The 21028-nt window shown below is 38.1% G+C and overlaps 1 protein-coding gene across 1 annotated transcript in view; it reads left to right on the forward strand.

The window, feature by feature from the left end:
• LOC108680373 (neurexin-1) overlaps positions 1 to 9711 on the forward strand; it is a 51117-nt gene extending 41406 nt beyond the window's left edge. The window contains exons 22-28 of the mRNA XM_047882139.1: positions 22 to 121; positions 813 to 872; positions 3139 to 3230; positions 3854 to 4018; positions 4668 to 4785; positions 5662 to 5871; positions 6038 to 9711. Of these exons, the coding sequence (XP_047738095.1) occupies positions 22 to 121; positions 813 to 872; positions 3139 to 3230; positions 3854 to 4018; positions 4668 to 4785; positions 5662 to 5871; positions 6038 to 6780 (1488 nt within the window). The 3' untranslated portion in view covers positions 6781 to 9711. The remainder of the gene's footprint in view (positions 1 to 21; positions 122 to 812; positions 873 to 3138; positions 3231 to 3853; positions 4019 to 4667; positions 4786 to 5661; positions 5872 to 6037) is intronic.
• The last annotated feature ends 11317 nt before the right edge of the window (positions 9712 to 21028 follow it).

Genomic DNA, 21028 nt, shown 5'->3' on the forward strand with positions numbered 1-21028 from the left:
AGTGAAATAATGAATTCGCAGGTTAACGACGGGCTGTACCACGTCGTGAAGTTCGTCCGCACAGGCGCTAACGCCACCCTCCAGGTGGATGACTACGACGTCCTCAGCAAGAACCCTAAAGGTAAGAACTTATTTCACTTTCATTTATTACACTTATTGTATTTTATTGCATCGTAATAGCATGAAAAATATCATTGCAACAGGAAGAATGTACTAAAATAAAACCGGAAATCTTTTGAGGTAATGATTTTAATTTTAATGGGGTACGTTTTGGCTTACATGCAGATTGGAAGTAACGTTTCGAGTTTATCGACTTGACTTATTGCTTAATATTTCTGAAGAGAGTTGGCCATTACAATTATTTTAGTGAATAACTCACTCCAGCCTGTCGATAATTACTGCATTCTTAGTATAGTATATAGTATATCCGGCGTTGAAGAATAGGCCTGCATAGGCTTGATTTCTAATTTATTGTTTTAGATGAACGAGTGACCAACTGGGGATAAATTCCTTTTGGGGTAATTTTCTTCTTTTTTTTGGTGAGGGTAATTCAGGGGTGACAGAAAAGTTGCAATATTTAACAAGGTTCTAGACTAGATTTGTGGTAGAGATAGTAAGCATCGATTCGGTGCTTATTATAGCATATTTAATTGGATAAAAATCTAATTGCGGCATATGTATTTGGCGATATTCATATTACGCCATATTAAATTGGTTAACACGGGTTTAAATAAAACTACTGATTCATTCCAACTCTTAATAGGCTACACGGTTAAGATTACAACTCCCAAACTAACCTTCTAACCGTTCAGACGAGCTCACGCCGCTGGACTTACGTCTTCTGACCAAACTACGCACCCGATACTTCTATGGTACGGTCATGTTGCATTAGTTGATAAACGCACCTCAACGCACTTGTTCTCACGCACCAATGCACATCAAAGTTTTGTTTATGCACCGTCTGGATACGAAATTTCGCTGCCTATCTCAACGCACTTGTTTTTACGCACCAATGTACATCAAAGTTTTTGTTTATGCACCGTCTGGATACGAAATTTCGCTGCCTGAACGCTCAGGAGCAACCAAAACTTTTCTGTTAAGAGACCTTTTCTTATTTTTCGAAGAGCAGTGTAAATTGTACCAAGGCCGATGGAGTCATTGGGCTTGGATGTTTTCCAAGAGATTAAACAATGTTTTTTATTTTGGAGCAATTTCTCAAACAAGTCTCTGGTAACTTGAAGTAATAATTGATAAAATAAAAGAAAAAGTCTCTAGTAACAGAGTCTGGTTTGAAGCCCAAGTTTTGTGCGCTGCTCGTTTCTTCGTGTGAATGTTGTTCACATCTTGCCACCGCTCGAACTTCTTTTTGCTCTATTTTCATGCACAATTTATGAATTTCTGTGTAACAAATTTGGCAATACAGTCATAAATCAGGCAATACAGTTGTAAATAAGGAATTAGAATTATTAACGAGGCATTAAAATTGCTACATTTAGGCAATTGACATTATTCTTGCATTATCAGTAACATTGTATTTTCAGGGAACATTTTTCCTTTGAAGCACAGACGTTATTTTATTAAAGTATTCATACGTATTCTAGCTCTTTTTAATTTGATTTGCGCATTATACCTTATTTCTTATTTAATTTCATGTTGAGCATCGGATCGCTGCTGCTTTTGTTCAGGCATTGATTACTTGGCAAGTGAAATAGATAACTTAATTCGGTTTCATTTCAGGTAATGTTGCACAATTTGCATCCCAATGCACACAGTATTATAGCTGCACCACTTTTAGAACCTTATTTACTTAAATGTTCGATGATGAGATGGAGATCAAAAGTTCTTAAAACGTTCTGTTTTCTTGAAGTATTATCAGTTCTGTTTTTCATGCCTCTTCACTCTTATTGACCTATTTTGTTTACGTTCTCTCTATGTAGAATCATTTATTTAAGGGGACCGGCTACCCTCAGGAAAAACTTCTACAGTTATCATCCGATCATCATGAAACTTCACATACATACGTAAAATGTAAAAATAAGAACATTTTGCTTCCATTAATTTTTCGAAAAAATTGATAGAAAACGAGAAATTCATAGAAAACGGCTAAAAAGGGGTACTTTAGAAAATCTATCTCCTCCTACAAATATCATCCTACAACATCGAGACAAGTATCATTCGGTTCGTAAGGACCATACCTAAAAATTTGATGATCACTTTTCTCATTTTCCCCTTAGTTTTTTTTATGCGCGTTTTATCCCATTTTTCTCACTTTTTCCCCCTCCCCCCAGTTCTCCCCCATATAAAAAACGAACCAGACAGAAATTCAAAAAAATGATCATCAAATTTTTAGGTAATTTCCTTACGAATCGAATGGTGTATGTCTCATTGCTGTAGCTTGAAAACTGTAGGAGGAGATAGGTTTTCCGTGACAATAAGTTGAACTTTTCAAAGCAGCTAATTACTTTATATCTAATTACTTAAAGAACTCTCTCACCCGCTTCCCTTTAAAGAGACGTCATGAACGTAAATATTGGCGTACAGCGATGGCAGTGGTACCATTGGAAAGAGCAGAATTCCAGCTTTCAGATGAGCACAAAAACCGAAAAACGCCAAAATTGAACATTTTAGGGTAGCCGGTCCCCTTAAGTTTACTTAAATCTAGTTCTCGTTTTTTTCATTGCCTTCATTTCCTACATAATATTCGTGAAAATGTTGTCTACGACACCGAACTTGTTTCGTGTATCTAAAAAAAAACAATTTATTTGACGAAAACGTTTTTCTCCCATCTATGTACACATTTAACTTTTGTAAAATGTAACAACTGAATCTGGGACTGATGTACGCTGGAGCTAAGAGCATAGAAAATAGCCTTCATGTGTAGATGTTAATGTATTGGCAATAAGAAACTAATTAAGAAATTCTTAATGCGTTACTAATACAACTATGTTATGAAATCACACACGCAATTCTTTTTTGACACATTATTGTGTTTTATGAATATTGAACCTGTGTGTGAAGCTCGTATATCCGCTCCGACCCGTAATTAAAGATTTCTTCGCAAGGAATCTTATATTATATTATATTAATATATATAATTTATCCTCGTAATAATGAAACTGAATGATTTTCTCGACCCAGGCCACCAGCTTTCTGTTTTCAACGGCCAGTCTTCTCTGATGCTGGGCGGCCACCGGTCCAAGAGAGAGGCCGTTATCAAGAAACCCTTCCAGGTGCCCTAAAATAACGATCGTTCAAATGAATAAGATGCAAAGGTTCTAAATTCCGACCATCTAGTTTATCTAAAAAAATCTTGGCATACCTTAATAATAACATCATTTCGGTGAATAAGCTGCTAAGACTTATAGATATTATTTACTACTGACTGCATCTTGATGAATGTACTGCGAAAAACCGGATGTCCTATCATCTATGTAAAACTTGATTTAAATCACGAATGTGATTGAATCATTGTTTTGTTAAAGAGAAATAAGGTTTGAATATTTATTTACTGTAAGTCTCAGGTCATCCTAGAGTATTGGCCACAAAAAAATTAAATCTCACAACTTAACATAACTTACTAATTAACTTAAATTAATTAAACTTACCATAACTCACTAAAGACTAACTCGTTGTGCGTATTTTAAAAGTAAAATAAGTTTTCAAATTGTATTACCGTCGGTGTCAGGATATCCTAGAGTGGTGGCCACTTTCATTCCCAGGCATCCTAGCGGAAGTGGTGGCTACAAAAACTGCAAATGTCACAAGTTAATGTAACTCACTAATGATTGACTAAGTCATAACGCGTATTTTAAAAGTAAAATAAGTTTTCAAATTGTATTACCGTCGGTGTCAGGGTATCCTAGCGGGAGTGGTGGCCAACGGTGAGCGCCCCTTGGACCTGGCGGCTGAACGCGACCCTCGCGTCAAGGTTGAGGGCGACGTACACCTTCTGCTGAGCCTCCCTCAGAGGATAGAGCGAGCACCTGCCTCCCGTGCTGGTGCTGGCCACATGCAACAGGTCAGCCCTACGGTAATATGCTTCAGAAATTCCAGTTCCAATGAAAATCCTGGCCCTAAATAGTAGGTTTAGTCATGCTTAGTGGCTAGATATTCCCGATAGAATTCCTGGTTCCATATCTAGTGCTTATAGGAATAGCAGGTTTAGATATGCTTAGTGGCTATATATTCCTGATAGAATTCCTGGTTCCATATCTAGTGCTTATAGGAATAGTAGGTTTAATCGTGCACAGTGGCCTGATATACCTGGCATAACTCTGGATCCATGCCAGGCCTAATGGGATATCAGGTTTAGAAATGCATAGTCGCTTGATATTCCAGTTGCAGTTCCCGGTTTTAAACAGCGGTTGCGATCGCTTTGTTTTATCTCATAGTTTATTTGTAGCCAATAGCTCCGGATGGTATTTTTCGGCAATGCCGTGCGAGATTTCCCACACATACTTATTTTTCTTCAAATTTATAAAAAGTTTATGTGTAATGTAATTAATCACTTCGAAGGTTTCGCTGTTTGAAAGTTCGTTCATTTCACCCGATTGAATTATTAAATTGTCGAATGAAGTTTTTGTTGGACTAATTTTACGTAAAATAAGTGCTTTCATTGATGTATTATTTTGCTATGAATTATATTTACTGATGGAACTGCCCTACAGATGCCGGCCGGGGGGGCCCAGCAAGGTGACAATGACGACCTCGTCTACAGCGGCGCCGGCAGCGACTGTGACATCGACGATGAGGACCAGTGCGTACCGGTCTTCGAGACGGGATCAGGTGATGTTCATAGTACTTGTTGTGTCATGATACATGTGTCATGGTACTTGTTGTGTCATGGTACTTGTTGTGTCATGGTACTTGTCGTGTCATGGTACTTGTTGTGTCATGGTGCTTGTTGTGTCATGGTGCTTGTTGTGTCATGGTACTCGTTGTTTCATGGTACTTGTTGTATCATGGTGCTTGTTGTGTCATGGTACTTGTTGTGTCATGGTACTTGCTGTGTCATGGTACTTGCTGTGTCATGGTACTCGTTGTTTCCATGTTTACTCTCGTGGCGCACTGTTATAATAATGTTATTCATTTTGTTCAAGATGGATTACCAACCTGCGGTTGTGAAGCAATTTGGTTGTATAAATTTTCAAATTTTTCGCGAACTGGTTTAAAAAGTTAACGAAATTTCAAATTCGTTAACTCGTTAACAAATTCGTTAACAAAACCAAATAATTCGTTCATGGGTTAGATTATTTTCTACAGTATAACTTGGGTTTGCCAAGAGTGCGTAATCTCTATTAAGAATATTGATTCCTTTGTCTATTTCATTTAATTCTTTCATTGAAAACAGATATTTTTAGTTCTTTTAATCGTATATATGCAAAATTTTACTGTGAGCTCGTGATCACTGTGAAATTGAAACTAGTTAAGAAGATGACGCAAGTTCGCTGTCGAAAAATTGAGCTCTGTTGCTTACTATTCGTGCAGCTCAAAATTGGCATGGAAGTAACCTGAGTCTCTACCCTCAGCAGGGAACCGACTTGCGTAGAAGTAACCAGAGTCTCTACCCTCAGGGGACGACTTGCGTAGAAGTAACCTGAGTCTCTACCCCCAGCAGGGGACGACTTGCGTAGAAGTAACCTTATCCTCTACCCTCAGCAGGGGACGACTTGATCACACCTGTGTACATCCCACCCACTCGCCCCACCACACCCAAACCACCACCCGCAATCCATACCAGCGGTGGCAGGATTGTCCAGGGGCGCACGGGAGCTGATGGGAGGATGTGTGATGATGAAGAGGATTGTTATATCGGCTCAGGATCTGGCGAGTTTAACACGGATGAGGGGAACCTCATTGAGGGCGAGAGAGGTGAGTGTTGACTTTTTGAACAAGTTTGGGCTTACGCTCTGTATAGATTAATACCTGCCTTGAGTGCAATCGGAGTAAGTTGGAGTTACTGTGATAAGCGTTTTAGATGAAGATGCCTTATTTTGCGTCAGTTATATAGCGGTTATTAAGTATTTATTTCTTACAGTTGGGTTTCAGCCGTCGGCCACATCGCCTCCAATGCTGATTCCCGATGTCATTCATTCGGAGGAGCACGAGTCGTCCTCAGCTACAGACACGACCAGCAACAACAGAGAGGGCGACACCGACCACACTGACGTCAGTGGCACCGGTGGCAGTGACGGGATCGACAGCAGCAGGATTGTTGATGGCACCGGGAGTGTCGATACTTCGGATCAGCGAAGCAATATACGAACAGGAGTGCGAGGCGGCAGCGGCGCGCAGACTTACAATAGGAGTCCTGCGTCTACTGAACATCCCTTCGATGGCAGTGGCAACGAAAGCAACGAGAACAGCCATCCAGAGTGGAGCAATCCTCCTTCTACGGATTTCCACGAGCATTACCCGGACTATGGTTTCCCAGATGTTGACTTGAATCTCAATGAGTATGAAGCTGTGGGAGTCGACGAACCCAAGATCGAAGTCCCCGACAACATCCAAGGCGTTCCCAACGAGACAACCAAGCAAGTTCCTCTCATCATAAGCATCGTAGCTGGAATCCTTATAGTCATTATTATAGTCATTTTGATCATACTCAAATGCAATAGTAAGTCCCGGGAGATAAGTAAAATAGAGGAAGCTAAAACGTATTCGTCTTTAACACAAGGGCCTACTATGATTGTGAACGGGCAGAACAACGGTACTACCAAAGCCGGAGATCGTCGGCCCGTTAAAAAGGAGCGCAAGGACGTTAAAGAATGGTACGTGTGATGCTTCCGAGAAGAAATACAGTACATCTTAGAATCGCTTCCTCAGCCACGTACGTTACTTCTTATTGTACCGTAATGCGTCGCATACCGTGTCGCGCCGATGGATTGATTCACGCACTTGAACGATTTCTATGTACCATATTAATATAGTTAGCCCCACGAATCTTCACGGGTATGAGATTCTTAGTCCTGGATGTAATAATACACTCACAATTACTATTGTGCGGTAAACGCTTAGCTGCATTAGTGCTTACTGGACACTCTCGAAAGAGTGACGCTGAAATATTTAATGTTGATACAGAACTTGTCAACCCTAGCATGTAGGCAGTATTCCGGTGTGTAGTTTGAATATGTGAGCCATGATAGCATCTCCATAACTCTTCCTCGCTCGATTCGGGCGAAATTGTTCCCTTCAATCACGAGAAATCAGAAGCTTTTAAGTGAATGTATTGTTATCGTCAAATGCTTCTTATTTCGTTGAACTTTAACAAGGCTGAATCATGGCCATGATTTACGTGTCTGCTTATTGAATTTAAGAGAGCATTTAATTAAATACCGTGGATATTTGCGTGATAGACGAACATTGTTACAGTCACCAGTTCTCCTGCCGATTATTAGGCCCTGGTAGCTCTATATTTGAATAATCAAATAATCAGTAACTCGTGGCAATCTAAGCACTCCGGGATTAAAATCAGACTATTATACATTCCCCGGAACGACATATGCTGAAAAGCGTTATATTGTTTACGACTTTACTTGCTTGATGCCATGTTTTCCCCCCAAAACGCTTGCACTTTACCGCACTTGCCATCTCTATGCGCTTTGATCAACTTGCTCCTTCCTCGGAACACGTTGCCCACTCATGTTGTTTTATATTTATTGTTTTAAATACTTTCGATTAAGGCTTTTTGTATCAATAGATTATGATGGTTTTTAGAAGTGAAGCGAATAGTTTATTAGTCTTACGTATCGTGAACTGACTTAAGGCCAAGCGGCTTTGAATAGATATAAAGGCATTGGTGCAGTTTTGTATTGTTTTTTACCCTATTTTGTCATATCATTATTGATAAGATTTAATTTATTGACATCAATTAATGTTTTTTGTTTGTGTGCGCTTGTTAGACAGGTGCTTGTCCCTGAATTTTATTATACGTTGATTTATATGGTAACTTGAAGATATATTTTTGCACTGTCTAATGAAAGCGCATAAAATTTTTAGAGTGGAAGTAGTAGAGTGATCTTGGGGAAAATAAATGATTATGCTGGGGAGAATAGAAGTGCCGGGAAAAATTATTAGGCTGGGGAAAATTGTTATGTTGGGGAAATCGGGTATACAGCAAACAGTTTTCTCGTCCGTCGAATTTTACAATTTAATTTCCAAAAAGGAATAGTATAACTAACAAATTATGTATAAGCAATCTAAATTAATGAATAAACAAGAAATCAAATAAAAAACAGGAGGAATGATCTCTGCGATGTAACTAACGTGAATATGTCGAAAATTTTTCAAAAACAAATATCTAATATTCCAGGACGCATTCTAAACTATGGTGATGCTTGAAAAATTAGCAAATAATATCATTTGATGGAGTCCATTACAATAATGAAGAATTAACCTCAACTTTATACATGCTATTTAGTGCAAGTAACACCACATAATCATGATTAAAAATGTAACGTTGACATAAAATGGGTAATGTTGCAGTTGGTTTGCATGATATAAACTTTCAAATTACTACCTACAAGATTCAGAGTGCAATACTTGAGCAATTTTTTTATGGTACATCGAAGAATTTTAGAATTAGAAATGTTTGTATCCAAGACACGAAAATTCTAGAGTAGGCTTTTAGCATATTCATATTAATAAGAAGTTTTTAATATCACCACAATTGCACAGTATCGCTCAGTTAACCCTTTAGTCGGGTTAACTGGAATTTATGATCACTTTTTTTCACCATTACTTGAGCCAAGAATGACATGATAGAAAATACATCGCAGTTCATTTGCCGAAAACATTTTACTTAGCCAATAAATTTAAATTATAATTACTATGAAAGCATTAAAACTATTGAAACTTTCATGATGCCTTTAACAGCTTTCTCGATAGATTGTTAAACAACGAGGTTCGAGGCACTTCTGAATTAGCCGAAGTTAGCAGTTATTCAGCGTACGTTTCTATGAATATATATATTCATTTGCAAATAAATCATGTAAGCATGCGATGACAGAACTGTATGGAAAATTAATTCTATGTATAGCATAACTACTGTATATATAACTAATAACCACACATCTTCCCCCCATGTACGCAATACGAATGTCCTCAGCCACGCAAAAAATGTTACATTTTAAAATAATTTTAAATTTCTAAAATGTTACTTTATTTGGTTGTATGACCGATTATTTTCATTGACCGAACCAAAGCTTCAGTGATTTTAATTCGAATTTACGACGTTTTTGTCTTTTCTTCGTGCAGCAAAATACGTTTTTAGCTGAACTTCTTATCGAATTTAAATCTATATACAACCTATTTATAACACAAGAAAAATTTTGCTGCCACTAGTAGTTGTCTGTCGTCTCCAAAAAGATGTTGATGTTTAACAGAAGTTTATCGGAATTGTGAGGTATTTTTTCGATTTCGAAATAATGTTTTTTAGTCGCTGTGAAGTTTCCTTTTCTCACAACTATATATGTTTCATTGTAGCATTAACATTACATAGGTTATTTTTTGTACACTTTTTAGTCTAAGTAAAGTCTGTTGATGAATTCCCTGCGCTATACAGGCACAAGATAAAGCTTGTTCAACTATATATTATCTCCCAGCCCTTGCAGTGTTTTGGCCCCGCCCTCTGATGTCTCATGTATATTGATAACCATAGCATCCCGTGTAAATAATGGCCTCGACCTTAAATTAAAATATAATGGAATAAGACATGATGGTTTATTTCATCCCAACTCTAGGCCTATACGGTAAAAGAGTACAAATTCATTGCATCTGCAAGTTTACATCGGAATCACGTGTGTGAAAGTTTCGGCAACTTCTATAAACGAGAAGTTGTTGCACAATTATAATCTTGATGGATCCGATCGAACCCTAGGATATATTCAAAGTAAAAATTGACGCTGAAGAACTCACTGTAAAACAATACACACTTGAAGATATAAGTGTCCTATTTCGAAAAAGCATCCATCTGGCTAGCGAGGGTCCTCAAGTTAATACGCGAACATTTTCAATGTCACGAACGAATTTTAATTTGCTCCATTAATTCACAAAAATAGTAACATCTACCTAACACAAGATAAGCTTGCAACGATTTGCCGTTGCTGCTACACGTCGCCCACGTGGATATAGTGGCCAACCGTCAAATCTAAGCAAAATATAACCAAGTAAAATAAAACATTACTAAAGCTACAACGCATAGGCTGCTAATTGCAATAAATAGTACGTGGTGCCTTAAGAAAATCCTGCTTTAGTCTTGGAATCTACCGAGGATAAATAATTTAATTAGTTCATATCCGTTATCTTTAGAATCGCTTCGTGAATATATTCTTCATTCAATGTGAATTTAGAATTTGAAGTAGCAAAACTGGCCTTCGATTCATCATGAATTAATGGAATATTAAATGCAAATTTTAGTTGATAGCGAGGACCGACTTTTTGTTGACCTATAGTCGCAGTTAACAAGACAAAGAAAGCATTTTTTCTATGGGTCCTAAAATTATTTACTGATGTTATTTTGTTACACAAGAGTCAGTAGCGAAGGAGGTTGGTTTATATTTGACTTTAGCGAATTGTATTGTAAAATATGCCCTAGTTTTTCGTATCAAATTTAGTTTCAGAAGCAATTTCGAAATGCTATAATAATAAAAAAAATTGCTTGGTATAATAGGTAAGGTTAGTTGTTAGTTTTATTTTATTTAGTAAGTGTTTTTTTTGTTGCTGCTGCTTTGTTTGTTGCTTCTTCCGCTGTGTGCGCCTGCCGCCTGCCGTTCGAGGCCACTTTTAGAGCGTCTCTCAATAGCACTTCATAAACGCGGGTGACTTCATTGGCATCGTTGTGTTCACGTGCCGTTCATTTTACAGGATTAAACAACTTTTTGAGGGTATGGAGGAGCTGCGTAAAATTGATACTATTCTATTCTGATATAAATGCACTATTGTATAATTTAAAATATGAATTAAACCACCGCATTGTAATAAACGCTGTGAGATGTCGTTGCTATTATTATAAAATAAATATTGATTTAAGAATATTTCAATCTGGCAAGTCCCTCTATTTATGGTTGTACTAATATTAGTTCAACCAAGCCTCTATTATTCACAATACATTGTTACTCAATAAAATATTTTCTTCATATTGATACATTTGTTGGATAAGACCATGAGAATCGCACATACCTTTAGAGTTACGTTAGCCATAAAAACGTTTTCTATGCTCACGTAAAAAAGTTCGAAGATAAACAATTATATTTCGGAAAATTTAGCGCTCCTTACTTTCGCACCATTGCAAATCGTGTTCACAAATGAAAAAACGACACATGCACGTTGATCTTGCGTCAGCTTGAGTAATTATTATATATACTGTGTGTAATTGTACGTGTTGTCCATGCAAACCAATGCAATAAAGCAACTAGTGCCTGCTCAGACAGTGGTGACAGGTCAGCCACTAGCCCACTACTAAACGGCGTTCAAATTTAGAATTTAATCTTCCGATTATTGACGAGCTATTAGTGCAATGCTATCGAAATTGTATTTTGAATCTCAAATTCAAATAATAATGAATTAGTTAAGTTATCATAAACAAATCACGTTAAAGAAAGAACTGCCTACAGATAGATAATTCTATACGGTAGTGCAAGTAACACCACATAATCATGATTAAAAATGTAACGTTGACATAAAATGGGTAATGTTGCAGTTGGTTTGCATGATATAAACTAAATGACTGAATGATTAAAAGAATATTTATTTATTATAGCTTGGCTTCATACACTCGTCGTGACAATGAACATATAAAAAAATCTAACTCAGTACTCACTGCAGTGAGTGATAGAGAGCGCATTTTCTCGTCGACGAAAACGTGAAGTCACGGACAGACAGGCGGACAGACGGACGGACATAACGAGCGCAATAGCGCCTTTTTTCCAGAAATGAGAAAATGCGGTAATAATAATGTTCTGCCTCAGCCACAGTGGAGCGGGTTTGAAGCGTCGTCAACATCACTTCATAAGATCGGCGACCATGAGCGGTAGCGGTCTATGCTCTATGACCTATGTGAAAAGATTAATAAAACTTCCTAATGCGAATATGAGCTCGACAACACAATTAACTACTATTTGGATTCAAAGATGTAGAAAATTCAAATTCATTGTTTTATAATGAAGTTTGTACTGACTCGAATTGATATCTCGCACTAGTATTTCTCTTGAATGTCATAATTAATTTTATTAAACCTTCACACTCGTGATCTACTATACTTAATTACCGTCTTCTCATACTGTAATCTTGCTGTTCATTGTTCTTGCCAAGTTGGATTACTTTACACATGTCAGCATTAAAACGTAGCTGACACTTATCAGCCCAGTCCACTAACCTGTCAAGATCACCTTGCAACTGTAATTTTTGGGACGTATTCTTCACTGTATTATAAACTTTTGTGTCGTCAGCATACATCGAGCACACGCTAGACACAGCTTCTGGCAGATCGTTTATAAACGCAACGAATAGAATAGGCCCGAGAACGCTTCCTTGTGGCACGCCGCTGCGCACAGAAGCCCAGTCTGATACGGACCCATTAATACTGACACGTTGTCGTCTCCCTACTAGAAAATCTCTTATCCGTTTGAGTACATTAATCTCAATTCCCAAAGACTTCAATTTATGCAACAGGCGCTCATGTGGGACACTGTCAAATGCCTTGGCAAAATCGAGGTACACTGCATCTACTAGCTTCCTTTCGTCCAGCAGGCGGATCCATTCATTCTGAGTAGTGCATGGGAACTTTGAATTCAACTTTCATACGATTTCTATTGAAAGCGACAGACAGGACCCGTAAGGAAGTTCTTCGCAAAGCGTACTACGCTAACTTATATACCCAATCGCCATTACGGCAATTTCGGGGATTAAAAATATTTCTGAATTTGAAGATACACAAATGTATTAGGGTAATATTCAGTTGCGACCGACCCATAGCTACTGAACATTACGTGTAAAGTCGGCGTATCAGAAAATAATTGTATCCCTAACTAAACTATTCTTCCGTCATGACCTTCAAACATCATTACATATCCATTGCCTCACACGTTTACCGGTTTACGCATGTTAGCATAAAAACTGCTACTAATATGCTCCATTTCGTTTGAAATTTCAGGAAAATATAGATTAGGATAATGTCGTCTCTATATTATATAAATTTCCTGGGACTAACAAATATACGCGAGATCTGAAAAATATCCCACGAAAGCTTTCTCGCTACAACTCGTGTGATAAGATTAATAAAACTTCCTGGTGCGAATATGAGCTCGACAACACAATTAAATGTTATTTGGATTTAAATACATAGAAAATTCAAATTCATTGTTATATAATGAAGTAATAAAAAATTAGCCCTGAAAATAAATTTAATTTGAGTCGTACACTGTGAAAGAGAAAGTGATAGTGATATTGATTTATTCTGCATTATCAATTATACTTAATATTTTATCAATTATATTAGTGCAAAAAAATATTAATATCGTTTCAACAGAAGCTGAAGGCTAAGCTGACGAATGAATAGTTAGTTATTCAAGTCGATTAAAGGAATTAAAATTGCCAATTTCTTCGGAGAATAGGAATGATCAAAAATGTAAATAATTACTTAATTTCAGGTACTAAATATGTAATTATGAATAAATTGAATAAACGCTGCGTGCTAAATTCAGTTTACCAGCATCGTCACATGGATAGGCAGGTGCTGCGTTTAAACTATTTTGCTTCCAGTGTCCGATCGCCCTGCCATCATTTTCGTGGGCAATCGAGCTTGATGATATCTCAGGAGGTCTTGATGGCTTTTCAAAATAGATGGTTTATTTTTGATGAAAAATAATGATCTTGGAAAGCATATGAAAAAATCAATATTAGTTATCTCTCTAACTGAGCAACTGGAATCACGTGCATTATTCAATTTCACTTGAATAACGCAATATTATGCAGGAGTCAACGAATCAATAAAATCCCGTAAATAACTCGGTGACGTTTACCGCAATTAAAAATATTTTAATAACTAACAAATGCCCGACCTAAAATTCAACACGCGTGACTTGAAGACGATAATTTTTTTAAAGTAAAAATCAACTTAAATTACTTATACAACTTAAAAGATTGAATTCAAAAGGCACTTTGATGTTTTCAGCTCAAACTTGAATCCACCCATATTAAGGGTATGTAGAAAGAAGTTTTATAAGTCTGCAAGAATGGGAATTGGACTTATTTGGATTTATAATCAATATAATAATTTAAAATACCGTAATTTAACAACCTGAGGCCATACTTTCAAAACTCGCTAAGTGAACGTAAGTACTTACGCTCTATTTTCTTGTCTATGATTGGTGGATTTTGCTCGAAAGGCCGTCAATGATTGGCTGATGAACTTACGGTCTCTTAACTTTTTTTGAAAGTACAGGCCCAGAACAGGAAAGCTCTAACAATAACTTAATTCAATAGTGTATACAGAAAATCATGAGCCATACATATATTAGCGAATCCACTATCTCACCTACATTCCCTGCAGCGGTATCATTATCAAAATTTCTTCTCACATACCTTGCATGAACGAATCCATTAAAAATAATTAAATTCCACTAGATTTTGCTGACTAAGCCAAGACGTTGTACAGCCTACAGGAGGGTCAAGTGTCATTCTGTGTTACTGAACACTATTGACTCAATTAGAACCAACAGGGCAAAGAATAATTAAAAAATTCTTTTCCCGCCTCGCTATCACATACAGCAGCTCCTTTTCGACTGGTATCAGGGAACTTGTTTCCAGATACACTTCCGGATTGTTTCCATCAATGAGGATCTTTGTGATCTCGAGAAGCTGTATCACTGTTGCTCGTGTCAGGCGGCAGGCTGGGAGGACGAGAGACTCGCCCCCTGAGCCAGTAAAGAAAACCGCCCAAAGGTGATTTCGCTGAAAATCTAGTGTGAACGGTACATCTTTTCACGGGTAAAAAGTCATAGTCGCATAAATATCAGCTGATATGTTATTGATGCGTAACTTAAGCATTTCTCAAGCAACATGATGTGATCAATATTTTACGACTTACCAAAGTTAATCAAATTGACAGTAACTCAGGGTCAAACAGGTTTTATATTAGTAAATTACAGTTTCCACATAAACCTGCCCGAAGTAAGCAATTTCTGCACTACCGCCACAAGTCAAGGCACCTCGTTGTCTTTCAGCTCTGCGCAGATGAATGAAGAGTTTGCCTCAAGTCGGTGCTTAATGTTATCTAGTTCAAGCTTTCTGCTCAATGAGAACCATGCAAAATAAAATAACTATTAGTATAAACTGCTTGACGCTCAACTTCAGCTCTTGAGGAATCTAGTGAACCAGGATATTCCATCACCTCTGGCAGCAACAACACAGTGACACTTGACAAAAGAATGTTATTTGCGCTAGCCTCTCTTGCTCAAGTCAACAAGGAGAATCACTCCCATTCAAAGCACCGTTACTCCAAACCTGTCTATGCATGAGGTCACTTTATCGCCAAGTTCACTAATATGAATCGTGCAGGCACTGAGCATTGCCTTACATTTTAGATCAGTTTGTGTGCGCCGAAACTTTCGTAACATGAACATTCTACACACGTCGGTCCCAATATTTTTGCACCACGCCTCGAACCATTAACCCAATATATTATCTGCTAATATATTTTTGCATCATCTCACCCAAAGAAATAATTACCAGTGAAATAAATGGTTGTGATATTTCCCGTTGGGTCAAAGTGTGTTACCGTCCCAGATTTGCCACCCAGTAGACCGTAAAGCTCCCGGGGTGCACCATTTTGTTGAAACTAGCGGCTATCATTGCAGTTCATTTCCTTGTTTCTTACTAGTTGGTTTCTTTCACTTTTAGTTTGTCACTGCTTTCATATTGGGTCACTATTACAACCTGTATTTATGACTGGTGGAAATTTCGAGACTTTTGCAGTCGTCTTCGATATTCGAATCTTGAGCGCGCGTTCGTCTGATCTTAGTTACATGGTTGACGTTATTAGAGATGAAATCCTTATACCATTGACAGTGTCATACCATTACACATAATTTGTCACTGTTGATATAATCTGCGATAAGGTTGTTAGACTAGAAGGCAACGCAGGAATCTTGACGTGACAAAACTCGTCGAAACACAACAGCAAAGTCTAGCAGTAAAAACTATCGTACACCACAAACCCACTTAGTTTCTCACAATAGCCCCCCTTGCGACCTGGACATTATGACGATGCTGGTGTCGCCCCAAGGCTCACGACATAATTACTCATGTTCATCACACCGCCACCTGCGCATACAAGTTACAACAATGCAACGATTGGCCTACCAAGCCGCCAATAAAGTGAAAAATATAACTCAGTACTCACTGCAGTGAGTGACAGAGAGCGGATTTTCTCGTCGACGAAAACTTGAGGTCACGGACAGACGGACAGACGGACGGACAGACGAACAGACAGACAGACGGACATGGCGAGCACAATAGTGCATTTTTTCCATAAATGAGAAAATGCGCTAACAACACCTCAAAAGAATACGTGCGTGACCTAAAAAGTACGCGCACAATTTAGTCACGTACTTGCACGACATAGACACGTGAACAACGATGATGTAAACGTTGACAACTTACTAATGAACACTTTAAAAAATTTAATGTCTCCATTTCTGTTGGCGCCACCAGACGCAGGTCGAGCGAGGAACTCTAGCGAAGTCATTGCTCGCAGAGTGGCGGCTCCTACATAGCCGTGGAAGAGACGTATAGGTAGGTACTTTACGCCTGATCGAGGTTCCAAGAATGAAATTTGAAGTATTACGCAGAGTAATATACTAACAGTTCCTTAGTTACATAAAGTCATTAGCGATAGTAATACAATTATTATTGGTAGCTGAAGAAGTTTCCTTCGTTTATCCAAATTATTTCAAGTTTAGAAAGTAATGCTGAGATTGGACTCTACATCGTACAAAAGATAACCATTCGCCTTTAAGCCTTCAATTCCGTAGCAAAACAGGCAGACTTTCTCCACAAAGCATAAAATGCTTGAATGCACTTTTATCGAAGCGTTATTTCCAAAATGTTCCCTCCCTGCATTATAGGCTGTCTTATTCTGGCTTTATGAAACTTTTAGAATCAGGAGATTCGGTGGCCACAACCTCTGGGTTTTGTCGGTGTGCATGACTCGTGATTCAAGAGCTTTTTAGAGCATTTATTAACTCCGCTAAACTATTAAGTAGGTATTAAGAAGACCTGGGCTGCTGGTGCTTTTCTAATAAATCAATAGAGGAGCCACAGGCTCCAAATCTCAGCCAAAATGGCTTGAAAAGACTTACTTCTCCATATTCATGCGACGCTGAACATTTTACTGGTAGTTTTTGGATTGACAGGCAGAAGAAAGCTATTCACAGACAAAAGATTTTCACAGACATACATGATCACTGACTTTCACCGGGTTCTATATGGTACTAGGCATTTCAAGTCTGAACATATATTTTTCGATAGCTTTATCAAGTCTGTTCTTGAACGCGTTCATACTTTGAGCGCCAACGATGTAATCGGGGAGGCTGTTCCACTTGTCGGTGATTGGAAGCGATCGAGAAGAAAGGTTATCGCGGGGATAAGTTGCAGCGCAGTTTTTCTGGTTTATAGCCGTGGCCCCTGGTGTTGGTTCTTGTTTCAAATTTTAGTAATCCTTCGGGGACCTTGTATAAACCATGAGTAAACTTCAATTCGGTCACCACGCAGGCGACGATAACTGAGGTTTGGAAGCTTCATAATCTTTAATCTTTCTTCATAGGACTTGCCCTTCAAGCCTGGAATTATCCCTGTTGCACGTCTTTGAACATTCTCTATTAAATTTTTGTCCTTTTCAAATCTCGGTGACCACATAACGTTTCCAAACTCTAGATTCGGGCGCACGACGGCAACAAACAACTGCTTCATATCTTCTGCATCTAGGAACTCATAAGAGCGTCTGATTGGTCCAATAATTTTGTTGGATTTATTAGCTTGCGTTTCAACATGCTTAGAAAATTTCAGCTCCTTGTCGACATAAACTCCGAGATCTTTTTCCACACTAAAATTTTCAATCATTACTTTCTCTTTGCAACCATGTCTTCTCGTACTGTAATCTTGCTGTTTATTGGTCTTCCCGAGGTGAGGTACTTTACACTTGTCAGCATTAAACCGCAGCTGCCACGTATCTGCCAAGTTAACTAAACTGTCAAGATCATCTTGCATTTGCGCTGTATTTGACGCATCCTTCATTGTATTATAAGCTTTTGTGTCGTCGGCATAAATGGAGCACACGCTGGACTTCTGGCAGATCGTTTATAAAAGCAACGAACAAAATAGGCCCAAGAACGCTTCCTTGGGGCACGCCACTGCGCACTGATGCCCAGTCTGACACGGTTCCATTGATACTGACATGTTGTCGTTTACCTACTAGAAAATCTCCGATCCATTAGAGTAAGTTTCCCACAATTCCCAAAGACTTCGCTTTACGCAACAGCCGCTCATGAGGAACACTGTCAAATGTTTTGGCAAAATCGAGGTACAATGCATCCACTTAATACAAGTACAAGTTAGTAGTGGTGCAGGATCTACCGGCAATAAAGCCATGTTGACAATCTGATAGGATTGTGGAAGTGGAATGTGGAAGTATTGTGGAAGTATGCGAACATGTGGAAGTATTTTTACATCAAATCATACCTTATCTCAACCATTCACGTAATTGATGTTCCATAAATGACACTATTTCGAATGTTTTCCTTCAAATTCCCGCAGCGACCAATTTATTCAGGGCTTAAGCAGCAATTGTTAGACAACACAGATGAACGTCCGACACCTACACTATTTGTCATCGTATCATACATTCTGAAAAATAAATGTGTGAAGTGTAGGTTGTGTTGGTGCATGTGTGTAGTGAAACGGTATGTAAGAAAATGAAATGTTGTAATCTGCACTGAGTGCAGTGTAGACTGAACGGGAAAAGGTTTTCTGAAGAAGATGTGAGTGTCGTGTTCACAGGCGTTCATGTTGTGAACACGTGAAGGACTGTGGTTATATGCCAACATCGTGACTCAGAATGAAGTTAAATATCTCGCAGAGCCTGGCAGTAAAAAATTAATATACGGAAATTTTTTTATGTGTCGACTACAAACAAGCGACTTCCTTACACTAAAAACACTCATGAACGTATTTAACCTCAATCAGCCAACATCACATGGAATTCTTACCAACGCGTCTTTACCTGTTCAATTATATAAAATGACACAAGTCAGTCACAGTTCGAATGCGTGAGCAGGTTTGGGATTAGGTGACTATATATAACGGCCCTATAAGAAGCACTGATGCCGCCAATGCCGCCGATGAAACCTTTCAAATTTTCTTATCACATCCACAACCCCCGCATATTTCTTTTTAGTGCATTTTCTCATTTATGGAAAAAATGCCCTATTGTGCTCGTCATGTCCGTGCGTCTGTCCGTCCGTGGCTTCAAGTTTTCGTCAATTTTGAGAAAATGCACTTTCTGTCACTCACAGTGACAGAAAGTACTCCCAGTGACAGTGAGTACTGAGTTATACTTTTTCTTCATTCGCCTCTAATTCCTGTATTTGCCTACGCTCGTACTGGATATAATTAAACATTCATGTTCACGATAAAAAGAGCCTATCGCTATTTTTTGTCACAGAAATACGGATTCATACGGATTTCATGGTTAAAAAATTAATAATAGGAGCCGTAAAGCACATGTTCATTTGAGTTTATAACATTTTCCTTTTAACTTACGCAAAAGTTTGGATATTCCTTCATGTTACTATTCGTAATAAAATACGTAATTTTGAAATTCAATTCTTTCACAAAATCTGAATCGCACATTTACAATAACCAAGCTTCTACTTGGATTCTGAAGTTCATACATAAATTATCATGTATTCCTGAATTATCAAAACCCAAGTAAAGTTAGGCATGAGTGAAGTGAGAAGTATTCAAATATATTTTAGTTCATTCTACTCGTGCAGATTCATGGTAAGTTATACCATTTCAAAATTCAAACCCCCAGTCTGAACTAAGGACCGAACTTCATTTCCATGGTAAAAAAATATTTGCATAAAATCTTTTTGAAATTAATGGCTCTTTATTTCCTCGCATGACAGACTTGCGGAATGCGCTTCCTCGTTTTTAAGCGCATTTTCTCGAATGGGGAAAAAAGGTGCTATTGTGCTCGTCATGTCCGTCCGTCTGTCCGTGACTTCACGTTTTGGTCGATTTTAGAAACACTTTAAAACGTGTCGTGATTTAGATTATAGTTTTGGATTGGTTGAAGATTGGCCTGATTTATGCACGAGAAAATGCGCGCTCTGTCCCTCACATCAGTAAGTACTGATCTAATTTTTTTAATGGAACACATACGAACGTGACAGTAATGTGCCCCCAGTAACTAGTGAGAGGTTGTCGATGGTAATTTAAACTCATTAAGTTTGCTGATATAGTATTTAGACCTTGTGCCCTCATCACACAATACACACGTACCAGTAGAAATTTGATTCGTACAAAAGATGCAGCGAAATAGCAGACTCTTCTGTTTTTTCCGTGTTTCTGACAAATTTTATGACAACTTTTTAACGCATTTTCTCATTTATGGAAAAAATGCACTATTGTGCTCGCCATGTCCGTCTGTCTGTCTGTCTGTCCGTCCGTCTGTCCGTGACCTCAAGTTTTCGTCGACGAGAAAATGCGCTCTCTGTCACTCACTGCAGTGAGTACTGAGTTGTATTTTTTCAGATAATTTTGTTCTAGGATATAGAGAAATATTCACGCCCTAAAAAATAGAACTACGATAGAAACATTTGCGCACTTGAATTTTTTCTTTTCATTTATCCATCTTATCAATTTATGCCTCAAAAAATCCGCGTGCATTTTTTTCCAAAGTTCCTCTAAAATGCACGTAATAGCGTCATATATATTAATAAAATATGTAGAATAGAATAGAATAGAATAG

Source organism: Hyalella azteca, unplaced genomic scaffold (assembly GCF_000764305.2).
Source record: "Hyalella azteca isolate HAZT.00-mixed unplaced genomic scaffold, Hazt_2.0.2 contig9715, whole genome shotgun sequence".
Classification (NCBI taxonomy): Eukaryota; Metazoa; Arthropoda; class Malacostraca; order Amphipoda; family Hyalellidae; genus Hyalella; species Hyalella azteca.